Genomic DNA, 14,800 nt, shown 5'->3' on the forward strand with positions numbered 1-14,800 from the left:
CTAGTTAGTGTAATTGAGGCCGGATGGTAAGAGTACAGTGTTCTGTTAAAACACTGTGTGGTAAGACAGGAATGGCTTCTCTTATTTACCCAGTGGTTCCAGCAGCAGGCCACTGTGACATCTGTAGACTCAGTACACCAGACAGGTCCCTTATAGTATGCGGAGGCCTTTCACAGGTTTACACTTAGTGTACCCCTTTCCAAATCCTGCCAAGAGCTGGTAGTACTGTCACTGCATCCTCTGTGCCTGGTATCTGTCACTGTTTCAACTGTCTGAACCTTCAGATAATGCCTGTAAACAATCGCTTCTCTCATGCCCCCTCTTCTGTTCTCTACTGTCAGTTGTGTAGAAGTGCCAATTCCTTGCAAATCACTTTTCAAGAATGGCTTGCTGGTGGACCAAATAACTTCCTGTTCACACCACTCCTTGGTGCTAAACTGGTTTTGTTGGTGAGAGTACTGGACTAAATTAGGAGATAGATAAATGTGTAAACAGTTAACATTTTTAATGTATTTTTAATTTTTCCCTGAATGTTTTTGTGCGTTTTTCATCAGTTTATTTCACTATATAGGCTTAGCAGATTTGGAGATTAACTGAATAAAGAATATCACTTATTTATTAGTTATTGTTTCAGCATCTAAGACACAGTGAACTTTCCTGCACGTCTGTGCAACTATTAATCCTCCTGGAGCGCAGAGCTGAGCAAAGGTGCATGAACAACGAAACCTTTTTATTTCTATTTAAACTAAACACCGAAGCAAGAAGGAACAGCTTTAAAGTTCAATTGCTGTTTATTTGCGCGTGATTAATTAGAACAACAGGGCCCCCGGGTATTAACACAGCCACCCTCCCTGTTTGTCCCAGCAGGTGTGTCTGATAATCATTATGTTCTATTATATTATCAGATGTTATGAGGTGCTGCAGCATTACCTGAAGGTTTTGGACCGGACTCGAGTCTTTGTTCCCAGATTCACTCAGACAGCACTCTTTGTGCCCAGCCAGTGGCGGTAACGAGAGTGAGTCACAGGGTGAACGCCCGGTGCCGCTCCCTTCACTCAGGCCAACATTCTTCTCACACCCCTCACGTTGTCAGGAGGACTGTTTGGTTCTTGTTTTCCTGCTGTCCCCGTTCTGAAACCCCAAAAAAATGATTGGGTGTCTGGCAGGCCTCAGAGTGTTAGGGTTTGCCTTTTAGCAGAAAATGAGCTGCTGCTTGGTGAAAAGTGGGTCAAATTCTGACGTTTTCCTCCTGTACTCCAGTGTGTTTGTTTTGTTTGCATACATGTGAGACCCAGGTGTGTTGTAGCTAAGGTGTGTTTGGAGGAGGGAGTATGAAGTGACGGTTCACGTTGGGCTCTGTTGACGTCTCACCACATGGTGGCAAGACGTTAAAGGCTCAACCTGTTTGTCTGCTTTAGCTGGAGTATTCACCTGCCTGGCAGGTGCTCCTCTCCTCAGTGACAAGCAGCTGAGCTGTCAGCACCTACTGAACTAACCTTCAACGAGACAGCGGAAACAGCCAGATGGACCCTCAGGTCAGTTGGATTTTAGATTTTAGTACGTTTATATTGATGTTCTTCAGTAAGACTGCTGTGGGGTCTTTGGTTAAAAATAAATAAAAAATAGGAGGTAATTAAAAAAAGCTGGAGGTAAGAGAGCTGCGGTTCAGCTGCTGAGTTTCTGGCATGCAGGTAGTTTCTGTCAAACCAGCATCTCTGCACCGTGAGATTTGGCCTGCATTTCAGGCACGGCGTACTTCACCCAGCAGCTTCCAGCACATAGCCACAAAGAAACATCTTCAGACCAGTATCTTATGTTTACTCTCCTCGGCCCATTCAAAAAGTTTTTTGTTATTGTATTAAAGAAGCTATAATTTACACACATCTACAGACTCTCTTACATGCTTGTCCAGCACTATACTTCCTCTGTTTAGAAATTAGAAGGTGTACTTTTGGTTTGAATCTAGATCAGATGAGCCATGTGTGCGCGCTTTAATCAGCTTTACATCTGTGTTTTTGGTGAAAGAACATTTTATCGTTTTTGGGTACATTTTAATCTGCAACATTGTTGCACATCAGTAGCTTCCAGTCTTAATCATCCGTTCAGGAGGTTTGTAGGTTCAGGCTGGTGGCTTGAAGGAAACGTCTGGTTTGGGGTTACCATCAGACACGCTGAAACTAATATTGAAATTTGCTCAATGCTACGTCAAAATAAGGGTTTCTTTTCATTGCAGATTTGTAGACAATCTTTCCATAACAATTAAATTAGAATTAAGGGTGGGACTGTTCATATTCATGCTTAACTGTTAATGCCGGAGCTCTGTATAGACTTTCAACAAAAACACTTTCATCTTATATTTGAAATATGAATATGCAGATTTGATTATGAAATTCAGTCTAAACTTTGTAATAGACCAGAAAACACCATTTTAGTTTTAATTGAGTCATCAAGGCCTGATATCTTTGTGTATTTGTTGGTATTGTATGATTGCACACTGTACCATAACACTTAATAAACAAGGTAAGAAATATAAAAGAACATAACATGTCAGGAGGTCTGTCAGTTTCCTGCTGTATTAGAAAGCAGTGGGTATGGTTTCTCTGACTGTGTTTGCTTCTGAAAGAGAAACGCCCAAAAAAAGCTGTTGTACACAAGCCCAGAGGAACTGGTTTCTAGTTTCTCACAGTAACCCAATAGCTAAAGGCCATAACTTCTGTACCTGCTGAGCCTCCTGGGTGACCTAGTAAAAATAAAAAATAAATCTGACACGTTTTTCCTTTAGTCTTAAAGATTTTCTGATGTTTGTTCGGCAGGCATGGGCATTTATATTTATTGGGATTTTACTACCTCTTTAAAGTGAAAACGTTTTTTTTTCTCTTGCTGAATTGAACGGGTAGAAGAACACCATCTCCTGCTAGGACCTAAGATTTTTGCAAGGACAGCCCATATTAAGTTTGGGAAAAGAACAAAGTCTAATTTTCTATTTATGATGGGTTTGATCATATTAACTGACTGTTTTAATTTTTTTCTAGGTTTAGTCTGAGATCTGCAAACAAACATCAAAAAACATGGTATGAAAATGCAGCCGAGTGGAGCAGTGCTCAGATTTTTGTTTACTACTTTTCTTGTGGATAAGTATGTTGATCATAGACTTTTCTGTGCAGCCAACCCATCGAAGGGGGCGAAGCCTCTCTGAGGCCTTGACTCTGGACGAATCGGAGGAGGGGGCGCTGGTCATTTCCAGCATCACCAACAGCTCCCATAACTTGAAGGAAGGTATGAGCTCTGACTTCTTATCATCATTATTCCAAAAGACATATCTTTGTCCTAGTATTCAGAATTAAAAAACATGCTGATCATAAGAGTTTAGTGAAGTATTGCGTAATTTACTAAAGCTCCAGTCTTCTTTTACCAAATATATATTTCACACAATGTGCTTAATGTGTTTCCATTGAGCGCATTGACACTTTTAGAGTCATAATTTTATTTTATTTTTCTTAAGCTTAGATTTTGATTAAGATGTGCAATAATTAGAAAGTGTAAATGCTCCTTTAGGAGGCTTAGTATGTTTTACAGATGGATTCAATTTCATTTATTCATATAGCATAGGGCTGTGCGATTTTAACAAAAATCAAAATTACGATTTATTTCAACCATAATTGCGATTGCAATTTCATTTTGACTTTTCTCTGCATTAACCAGAAGCAACAGAAATGCTCTGTAGATGGAGAGGTTTGTAAATGAGGACCATTTACTACAAGAAATGTAACTGTTTTTATTAATCAGAATAGCTTGTTGAGTTGGACATCAATCCTTGTTGAACATAAAGTGCAACCAACAAACAAGTCTATGTATTAAACAGTTTGTGCAGTATGTATTGCTATGGTGAGATTCCTGAAAGCTTCTGGTAAAAAAAAAAGTATGAAAAAAAAGCAACTAATAAAATTAGATTATCTCACTGCTACAACTCTGTTCCCTTCCATGTGGAGACAAACCCACGTTAAACATACCGACACCTAAAGGACGTGTCTTATCCATTAACTGTTATGCAGCTAAAACTTGTAGAACTCTGCAATTTGGAAATTGTGTTGTTTTTTTTAAATTGCAATTGTATTGCAAATGGGATTCATTATCCAGCCCTAAAATAGCAACATTTCATAACAGCTCACCTGAAAGCACTGCACATTAAAAGCAAATCTTGTTCATATTTAAAAATATGAGATTGAATCAACTCTATTCAGTTCAATTTTATTTATATAGCGCCAATTCACAACACGTCATCTCAAGGTACTTTACAAAGTCAAATTCAACCAAATCAGACAGATTGGTCAAAAAGTTTCCTATCTAAGGAAACCCAGCAGGTTGCATCAAGTCTCTCCAAGCAGCATTCACTCCTCCAGAAAGAGCGTAGAGCCACAGGGACAGTCGTCTGCATTGTTGATGGCTTTGCAGCAATCCCTCATACTGAGCATGCATGAAGCGACAGTGGAGAGGAAAACTCCCCTTCAGTCAAATACAAGTTTAATGAATTAGTCCCCTTGATGTAATTCTTCCATTCACAGTCTAATTTAGGTGCCCTGTTAAAATCTGTTCCATGCTTAGAGGTTTGAGTCTAATGTTCTTTTTGCAATTAAGTTCAACACTGCCACAAACAAAGGCAGTTCAGTGCTGCAGCAACAGTTTGGTTTGAAGGGAAGTGTGGTGATCCAATGTTAACATCTTCCAAAGGGAAGTGTGGTTTACTATCAGCTCCCATCTCATGCATACTCCCTGATTTTCCTTCGTGATCGTTGGCATTGTGCTCTCAGTTCTGTGCTTGATTACACACTCATAACACTGATGCATCACAAAGGAGTATCAGGCCTGATTTGAAACGGATTTTGAAATAAAATAAAAAAATTCTCACATGAGTTAACAGGCTTTCTTAATTTTGTCCTTTTTCAGGGGATGAAATTTTGGGAGCGACAATAAATTTTGATCAGCTGTCAAAAGAGGAGGTGAAAAATGTGCTGAAACTAATGGAACCATTTGATGACAAAGTCCAAGTCCTTACCCGAAATGGCTTGAGCAAGAGCCTGGACAATTTGGACCAGAGTGGCAGAAACCCAGAATCAGTAGGTTTAACACTATACTTTAAACATTTAATAGCTTTATAAGGCAACAGCCTAAATCGGCTCTTAACTTTTCTGATGTCTTTGACACCGCACTCTTATCAACTAGTTATGGCTTGTATTTCCAGATGCTGAAGGACTCTTACAGTAAACTCTACAATGCCAAAATAAAGAGGTTTCTGAAGGATGACTCATCTGCTGCTAACAAATCAACAGTTTCCACCTCATCCAAGGTCCACCTGAAACATGACATGGGGCTGCCTCGCCTTGGAGTTGACTTTGGACTTCTACAATCCAAATCGCTGAGTGCTGGTGCTGATGGTTCAAAGTCAGATACCAGAGATGTGGCAGATGGCAGCAATCTGAACCTCCCCTCGTTTGGCGTTGATGCTAGAAATCCACAGTTTCATCTCGGAGACTATCATCGCTCTCAGACACTATCAGATGATTTAAATGCCATGACCGCACCGGGTAAGCGCCTGGAAATTGCAGACAGAACATCAGAGGACTCAAAAATGCCAAATCTTGAAGGAAAAATTGGATTAGCCTCAAAAGGTTCTAATGTAACCCTCCCGGGTGCTTTTATTAACCCTGATAAGGACGTTATGACACCAGATGATATTTCAGCAGTTCCCATAGGCAAACTCAGTGTGAAGCATTCCAAAAGACTCAAAACCCCTGATTTAGATTTGGATTCTCCCTCCAGTTTAATGGAATCACCTAAACTTAGGCTGCCTGGGGCTCAAATGGACCCAGGAAATGTAGATGTGGATGCTCTAACTGGATCAGTCACATTCCCTAAAATTGGGTTATCTGGTGAAAGTCAAGATGCTGATGAAAAGCTTGACTTTACTCTTAAAAACCCAAAGATACAAAGTGGCATAGCTGCAAATGATGCTAATCTATCATTAAAAGGGGAAAAAATGGACACTGCTTCTCCTTTGGCTGGTATTAAAGGTCCATCTGGAAAGTACAAGGCTCCTAAGTTTACCATGCCCAAATTTGATATGCCTGCTGTTCAAGTCCCAGGTTTAAATGGACATGTGGAGCTCCAAGATGCTGACGTCTCTGTACCAAAAGTCAAAATGCCTGGAGTTAAGCAACCTGACATAGATGCATCTGCTCCAAAATTTAAAGGCGGCATGGACTTTAAGGGAGACTTTAATACCCCTGATGTTGACTATAATACCCCAAGCTTTGATATGAGCACTCCAGATGTTAACATCAGTTCACCAAAACAAAACTTGCCAAAATTCAAAATGCCTAAATTGAATCGTCCAGGCTTCAGAGGACCAGAGATTGATGCCACTTGGGATAAACCAGACATGGACATTAACGCACCCAGTCTCCGTGCCCCAAAAACTGATCTAGATTTGAAAATGCCAGATCTCTCTGGGAAATTTAAAAAGCCAAACCTAAACCTGCCTGACTTGGATCTTTCACGTCCAAAGATAGATAGTCCTGACTTGAACCTAGGATCACCTGATCTAGATGTTTCTGGGCCGAATTTGAGAGGTGGAGGAATAAATATGCCTGACATCAATATGCCCAAAGCCGACCTTAAAGCCCCCAAACTAGACCTCAGTGGCCCAAAGGTCAACTTAGACATGCCTTCTGGAAAACTGAAAATGCCAGAAATTCAAGGTCCAGACTGGGATGTTAATGCTCCTTCAGGAAAACTCAAGATGCCAAAAATGAATCTCTCAGGTACATTGCCAAAAGGACCAAATTTAGACTTAAATGCAGATCTCAAGTCACCAGATTTCAGTCTCAAAGCTCCAAAGATCAAGGGTGGGATGAATGCTCCCGATCTAGACTTGCCAGATATGAAACTTAAAGATCCTAAGTTAGATGTTGGCATTCCAGATGTTAACATTGGATCACCAAAAGGAAAGTTTAAAATGCCTAAAATGAAAATGCCCAAATTTCACTTTCCAGGTATTAAAGGACCTGAACTCGATGGCAACCTAAATGCTCCAGATATGGACATAAATGCACCTGATGTAAATGTCAAAGCGCCTAAAGCTGATCTAGACTTGAAAATGCCAGATCTTTCTGGGAAATTTAAAAAGCCAAACCTAAACCTGCCTGACTTGAATCTTTCAGGCCCAAAGATAGATAGTCCTGACTTGAACCTAGGATCACCTGATCTAGATGTTTCTGGACCAGATCTGAGTGGTGGAATAAATATGCCTGACATCAATATGCCCAAAGCTGACCTTAAAGCCCCCAAACTAGACCTCAGTGGCCCAAAAGTCAACTTAGACATGCCCTCTGGAAAACTGAAAATGCCTGAAATTCAAGGTCCAGACTGGGATGTTAATGCTCCTTCAGGTAAACTCAAGATGCCAAAAATGAATCTCGCAGGTACATTGCCAAAAGGACCAAATTTAGACTTAAATGGAGATCTCAAGTCACCAGATTTCAGTCTCAAAGCTCCAAAGATCAAGGGTGGAATGAATGCTCCCGATCTAGACTTGCCAGATATGAAACTTAAAGATCCTAAGTTAGATGTTGGCATTCCAGATGTTAACATTGGATCACCAAAAGGAAAGTTTAAAATGCCTAAAATGAAAATGCCCAAATTTCACTTTCCAGGTTTTAAAGGACCTGAACTCGATGGCAACCTAAATGCTCCAGATATGGACATAAATGCACCTGATGTAAATGCCAAAGCGCCTAAAGCTGATCTAGACTTGAAAATGCCAGATCTTTCTGGGAAATTTAAAAAGCCAAACCTAAACCTTCCTGACTTGAATCTTTCAGGTCCAAAGATAGATAGTCCTGACTTGAACCTAGGATCACCTGATTTAGATGTTTCTGGACCGAATTTAAGAGGTGGAGGAATAAATATGCCTGACATCAATATGCCCAAAGCTGACCTTAAAGCCCCCAAACTAGACCTCAGTGGCCCAAAAGTCAACTTAGACATGCCCTCTGGAAAACTGAAAATGCCTGAAATTCAAGGTCCAGACTGGGATGTTAATGCTCCTTCAGGAAAACTCAAGATGCCAAAAATGAATCTCTCAGGTACATTGCCAAAAGGACCAAATTTAGACTTAAATGCAGATCTCAAGTCACCAGATTTCAGTCTCAAAGCTCCAAAGATCAAGGGTGGGATGAATGCTCCCGATCTAGACTTGCCAGATATGAAGCTTAAAGATCCTAAGTTAGATGTTGGCATTCCAGATGTTAACATTGGATCACCAAAAGGAAAGTTTAAAATGCCTAAAATGAAAATGCCCAAATTTCACTTTCCAGGTTTTAAAGGACCTGAACTCGATGGCAACCTAAATGCTCCAGATATGGACATAAATGCACCTGATGTAAATGCCAAAGCGCCTAAAGCTGATCTAGACTTGAAAATGCCAGATCTTTCTGGGAAATTTAAAAAGCCAAACCTAAACCTGCCTGACTTGGATTTTTCAGGTCCAAAGATAGATAGTCCTGACTTGAACCTAGGATCACCTGATCTAGATGTTTCTGGACCGAATTTAAGAGGTGGAGGAATAAATATGCCTGACATCAATATGCCCAAAGCCGACCTTAAAGCCCCCAAACTAGACCTCAGTGGCCCAAAGGTCAACTTAGACATGCCCTCTGGAAAACTGAAAATGCCTGAAATTCAAGGTCCAGACTGGGATGTTAATGCTATTTCAGGAAAGCTCAAGATGCCAAAAATGAATCTCTCGGGTACATTGCCAAAAGGACCAAATTTAGACTTAAATGCAGATCTCAAGTCACCAGATTTCAGCCTCAAAGCTCCAAAGATCAAGGGTGGGATGAATGCTCCCAATCTAGACTTGCCAGATATGAAGCTTAAAGATCCTAAGTTAGATGCTGTCATTCCAGATGTTAACATTGGATCACCAAAAGGAAAGTTTAAAATGCCTAAAATGAAAATGCCCAAATTTCACTTTCCAGGTATTAAAGGACCTGAACTCGATGGCAACCTAAATGCTCCAGATATGGACGTAAATGCACCTGATGTAAATGTCAAAGCGCCTAAAGCTGGTCTAGACTTGAAAATGCCAGATCTTTCTGGGAAATTTAAAAAGCCAAACCTGAACCTGCCTGACTTGAATCTTTCAGGTCCAAAGATAGATAGTCCTGACTTGAACCTAGGATCACCTGATCTAGATGTTTCTGGGCCGAATTTGAGAGGTGGAGGAATAAATATGCCTGACATCAATATGCCCAAAGCTGACCTTAAAGCCCCCAAACTAGACCTCAGTGGCCCAAAAGTCAACTTAGACATGCCCTCTGGAAAACTGAAAATGCCTGAAATTCAAGGTCCAGACTGGGATGTTAATGCTCCTTCAGGTAAACTCAAGATGCCAAAAATGAATCTCGCAGGTAAATTGCCAAAAGGCCCAAATTTAGACTTAAATGCAGATCTCAAGTCACCAGATTTCAGCCTCAAAGCTCCAAAGATCAAGGGTGGGATGAATGCTCCCGATCTAGACTTGCCAGATATGAAACTTAAAGATCCTAAGTTAGATGTTGGCATTCCAGATGTTAACATTGGATCACCAAAAGGAAAGTTTAAAATGCCTAAAATGAAAATGCCTCAATATAAAGGTCCAGACTGGGATATTAATGCTCCTTCAGGAAAACTCAAGATGCCAAAAATGAATATTGATTCACCAGATTTGAGTCTCAACGCTCCAAAGATCAAGGGTGGAATAAATGCTCCCGATCTGGACTTGCCAGATATGAAGCTTAAAGATCCTAAATTCGATGTTGGCATTCCAGATGTTAACATTGGATCACCAAAAGGAAAGTTTAAAACGCCTAAAATGAAAATGCCTGACATTCAAGGTCCAGACTGGGATGTTAATGCTCCTTCAGGAAAACTCAAGATGCCAACAATGAATATTGAATCACCAGATTTGAGTCTCAAAGCTCCAAAGATCAAGGGTGGGAGGAATGGCTTTGAAGTTCCTGATGTAGGTTTTGGAAGCCCATCAGCAAAACCTAAAAGGCCAAATCTGAAAATGCCTGATGTTGGATTTTCAGCACCAAAGATAGATGGCACTGATCTTGATGGTGTAAAGATAAAAGGCCAACTTGATTCTCCCAACCTGAGTTTACCAAACAAAAACTTCAAAAGCTCAAAATCTGGCCTTGATATTCCAGATGTTGATTTTGGCAGTTCACAGTTTAAAATGCCAAACTCGAAAATGCCTGATGTGGAATTTTCTCGTCCAAAGCTAGACAGCCCAAAGTTCAATGCTAAGTTACCAAAGGGACAAAATCTAACACTAAATTCAGACTTAAATTCTCCAAAACTGAATGTTGACGGTCCAGACATGAGAGGTGGACTCAGCTCCCTTAAGCTTGGTGCACCAAACGTCAACCTCCAGTCTCCTAAGTTTGACATGGACACTCCAGATGGCAATATTGGTTTACCCGGTGTCAATTTAAAAAAATCCCAAATAAAGATGCCAAAAGGCCTCAATGCTAACATAACAAGTGAGCTACAACAACCTGAGCTGAACATGCCAAATGTATATGGTAATGTTCCAAAAACATCAAGACCAAAGCTGAAAGGTCCTGATTTAAGTTTGCCAGCTTTAGATCTAGCTGATGTTAGGGTAAATGGTCCAAAGCTCAGTTCAAAACATCCAAATCCGAGAGTAAATGGTATCATTGGACAACCTGGAATGGGCTTCTCTGCACCTAGAATGAAAGGAAATTTAAGTGGCACAAGCATGGGTATGAATACTTCTTTGATAGACATACGTAGTCCTCATCTAAGATCTCCAGACCTTAACATTGATAATGCTTCCCTAAATTTCAAGGGAGCCTCCTATAGGAATCGCAGATCAGATATGGCAAGTATGAGTTTAAAAAGACCTGATTTGGACATAGATCAAGACATCCGACTAAGACATCCAAAAAGAAATTCAGCTAGAACCACAGTAAGAGGCAGCTACCCTTCAATGGATGATGCCTTCCACCAATACATTGATTACAATCGCTCAGATCTCAACATTGACGACTTCACAGGGAAAGACCATGTGCTTAGAGCCAGGGGTTCACAACTGGACCTAAGTGCACCATCTTACTATCAACAACGGATCCCTTCTTCAGGGGTTCATGTTGACCCCAGGAACAGCAAATGCGTGCCAGTTGGCAGCAGGGATGGCAATGTGCACAGTACATCTCAAACTAAACAACCTGACAGTGCAGGAGGATACTATGTCACCGTTTTCCCCAGACTGCCACAACCTCAAAACCTACCTAACCGTAAATATAACTATACAGGTAGGCTTTTCTTTCCTGATGGAAAACTGGACCTTGACGTTCCAGATGATAACTATCTCAAGGGCTCAACATTTTTCTCCAACCTTCTATAGTCATCGGAGCTACTTTTGTATGTCTCATGTTTTGTCTTTATTTATTATCGCCATTGTTTTTAATGTATGTTTTTTATGTTTTATGATTGATATGGAAGTTGTTACTGTCTGCCCCTGTATTCTTGTGTTTAAATGTTTACAGTGCAGTTAGCCTAAAGTACACTGTAATGGCTCTTCCTTGGCACTTGTTTTATACTGTCAATGAAAATTATTTGTACATTTTGTAGATTTTTATACCATGTTGGACAATACTTGCTCAAAATATTTTATGTTGTTTTTAAGCTTTTTTTTAAGTCTTTTCGTCCTTAATTTTGTGGTTTTGATGTAGAAACTCCAGCAATAAAGTGTGCAATGTATCAAGTTTTTGTTCTATTTTGAAAAATCATCAACTATAAGTTTATCTTGTGTTGCCCGTTGTACTCAGTCATTAATGAAATGGATGAATTAGTTACATAAACATTTTTGTGAATTTATCCCAAAATGAGTTACATAAAATGCATAAATAATTAAATAAGTTTTTGTAGTTTTTGCTTGATAACAGAGAAGTGTAGTTTCTTTATGACTAGGGTGAACAGTTGTGGCCAGAAGTGCTGGCAGTGACACAAATATGTTATGTTACTACTGTAACATTTCTTATACATCTTTGGTTCCTTTTACATGTGTACATATATACTACCTTTACTGAACAATTTAAAACAGTTCATAAATAATCCAAGAGTTTTGATCCTTGTTTTCATGACTTCTGCAATTATCGTACTTCTGACAAGCTGGACATCAACCTTAAGTTTTCTGGTTTTCAGTGTAATTAGTATCTGGGGATTATTCTGACCTTTTAGCCCTTCACTGTCACATCGTTTTGTGTAAAAGCCTTGGAGTACTCAATAGACTAGAAAGGTTCTGTATGAGTTTCCTTAATTTACCACAAGGCTACATCATGCTGAAAACACACAGATCACACACTCACAACCTATTCTTTATCCAAGGTAGTGTTCATGGACAGAATTGTGAGTAAGCCGACCCTGTAGGACAAAAAGTCATTCCACAAATAGGGCGTTGTAGCTTGACTCACTGGTATTACATTACAGAACTCATTGTAAGTCTTACCTTTTATTGTCTGGATAAATATCTGGATAAATATCTGTCCCAAACAATTGTAATGAAGATTCCTCTAGAAAACTGGCTTGCTGTTGTTGGCCCTTGAACTTCCTGCTGAATTTCAGCCCATGGTTGATCTTTTTCTTGGAAAGAAATGGCTTCTCTGCCGCCCTTGCTGTCCCAAGGCCTCACTGTGTGCGCTGATGCTTCAGAACCTACCTGCTGTGTTCTGTGCATTACCAGAACAATTACTGTTTATGCGGTTCAGATATAATTGACATAGTTTATATGCTGGTTGTCCGTCCGTCCGTCCGTCTTCTTCCGCTTATCCGGGGTCGGGTCGCGGGGGTAGCAGCTTCAGTAGGGAGGCCCAGACGAACCGGAAAAGGGTAGAGTGCCTTCTCCGGGTTGGGGAGAATGTGCTGCCCCTAGTGGAGGAGTTCAAGTATCTTGGGGTCTTGTTCACGAATGAGGGGAAGATGGAACGGGAGATCGACAGGCGGATTGGTGCAGCGTCTGCTGTGAAGCGGGCACTGTACCGATCCGTTGTGGTGAAGAGAGAGCTGAGCCAAAAGGCCAAGCTCTCGATTTACCGGTCGATCTACATTCCTACCCTCATCTATGGTCACGAACTTTGGGTCGTGACCGAAAGAACGAGATCCCGGATACAAGCAGCTGAAATGAGTTTTCTCCGTAGTGTGTCTGGGCTCTCCCTTAGAGATAGGGTGAGGAGCTCAGTCATCCGGGGAGGACTCAGAGTAGAGCCGCTGCTCCTCCACGTCCAGAGGAGCCAGTTGAGGTGGCTCGGGCATCTGGTCAGGATGCCTCCTGGACACCTCGCTGGTGAGGTGTTCCGGGCACGTCCCCCTGAAAGGAAGCCCAGGGGAAGACCCAGGACACGCTGGAGGGCACTATGTCTGCCGGCTGGCCTGGGAACGCCTTGGGATTCCTCCTGAGGAGCTGGCCCAAGTGGCTGGGGAGAGGGACGTCTGGGCCTCCCTACTGAAGCTGCTACCCCCGCGACCCGGCCCCGGATAAGCGGAAGAAGACTGACGGACGGATGTTTTACCAATATTATTTTCCATTTATTTTTCATCTGTGGCAATCCTCTCAAATTTCAGTTCCTGCACTTTATTCCCATCAAAACACTCGTTTGTTACAATTTTAATTATTTTTAGCAGTAGAGATTAAAAAAACAGCGACGGTCCCATAATTTTTGGTGTCGCAGTAATGACGCAGAGACACAAGTTGATGACATACATGTTGCGTTCTAATTCTCCAATTTTGCACACTTTTAACCTGCACACTCGGACCCTTAAGTGCACTTCCACCAGGTGCACGCTCAATAGAGGGGCGTATGGTGAGTATTGGGCCAATGTTGTTTCCGATTTTTTTTGTACAGGGCACGACTGACCCACTGAGCTATATTATACACTGGAGTGCTAATAGCCCGCTGTTGGAACAAGTCGCTTTGAAGCCACCAGCTGCCATATTGGTACTCCCTATTTTCCTCCAGTAACTAGGGAATATGTGCGCTACAGCATCGAATAACGAGGATTTTCTCATGTTCAGGGGGGGCTTAAAACTTTTAAAATGTCAAATGCCATATACTTTTATGTTATATACTAAAACGTTTAAGTACTGAGAAAGTCGTGCTGAAATATTTTGCATTTTATTAATTTAAATATAACATTTCTAAATATATAAATAACAATATACAAAAACATATATTTACATATATGTATACATATATATACATATACGCATACTTATATATACATATATATATCCATCCATTTTCCGAACCGCTTAATCCCTCATGGGGTCGCAGGGGTTGCTGGTGTCTATCTCCAGCGTTCACCAGGCGAGAGGCGGGGTACACCCTGGACAGGTCGCCAGTCTGTCGCAGGGCAACGCAGAGACAAACAGGACAAACAACCATACATACATACATACATATATATATATATATATATATATATATATATATATATATATATATTTAATATGAATAACATGTAAAATATTTCAGCACATAGTTTCCTAGTAGTTGATAGTGTTACTACATCCACTGACTAGAATTACCTGTGAAACGTTTTCACACAGCCCGATAACTGCTTGTTGTTCCAACTAAATCCTATGGGGTTCTGTGAGAGTAGGGAGTAGCAAGATGGCGGCCAGTGACTTCAGTTTTTCGGCAAAATCAGCAGCTCAGTGGACTGACCCTACGTG

At 40.9% G+C, this 14,800-nt stretch overlaps 1 protein-coding gene across 1 annotated transcript; it reads left to right on the forward strand.

The window, feature by feature from the left end:
- si:ch211-69b7.6 (neuroblast differentiation-associated protein AHNAK) lies at positions 1-11,833 on the forward strand. The gene is made up of 6 exons (XM_036136599.1): positions 1-1,535; positions 3,033-3,071; positions 3,165-3,276; positions 4,945-5,114; positions 5,240-8,741; positions 9,933-11,833. The coding sequence occupies exons 2-6, from the start codon at positions 3,069-3,071 to the stop codon at positions 11,471-11,473; spliced, it is 5,328 nt and encodes a 1,775-aa protein (XP_035992492.1). The 5' UTR covers positions 1-1,535; positions 3,033-3,068; the 3' UTR covers positions 11,474-11,833.
- The last annotated feature ends 2,967 nt before the right edge of the window (positions 11,834-14,800 follow it).

Source organism: Fundulus heteroclitus, chromosome 5 (genome assembly GCF_011125445.2).
Source record: "Fundulus heteroclitus isolate FHET01 chromosome 5, MU-UCD_Fhet_4.1, whole genome shotgun sequence".
Classification (NCBI taxonomy): Eukaryota; Metazoa; Chordata; class Actinopteri; order Cyprinodontiformes; family Fundulidae; genus Fundulus; species Fundulus heteroclitus.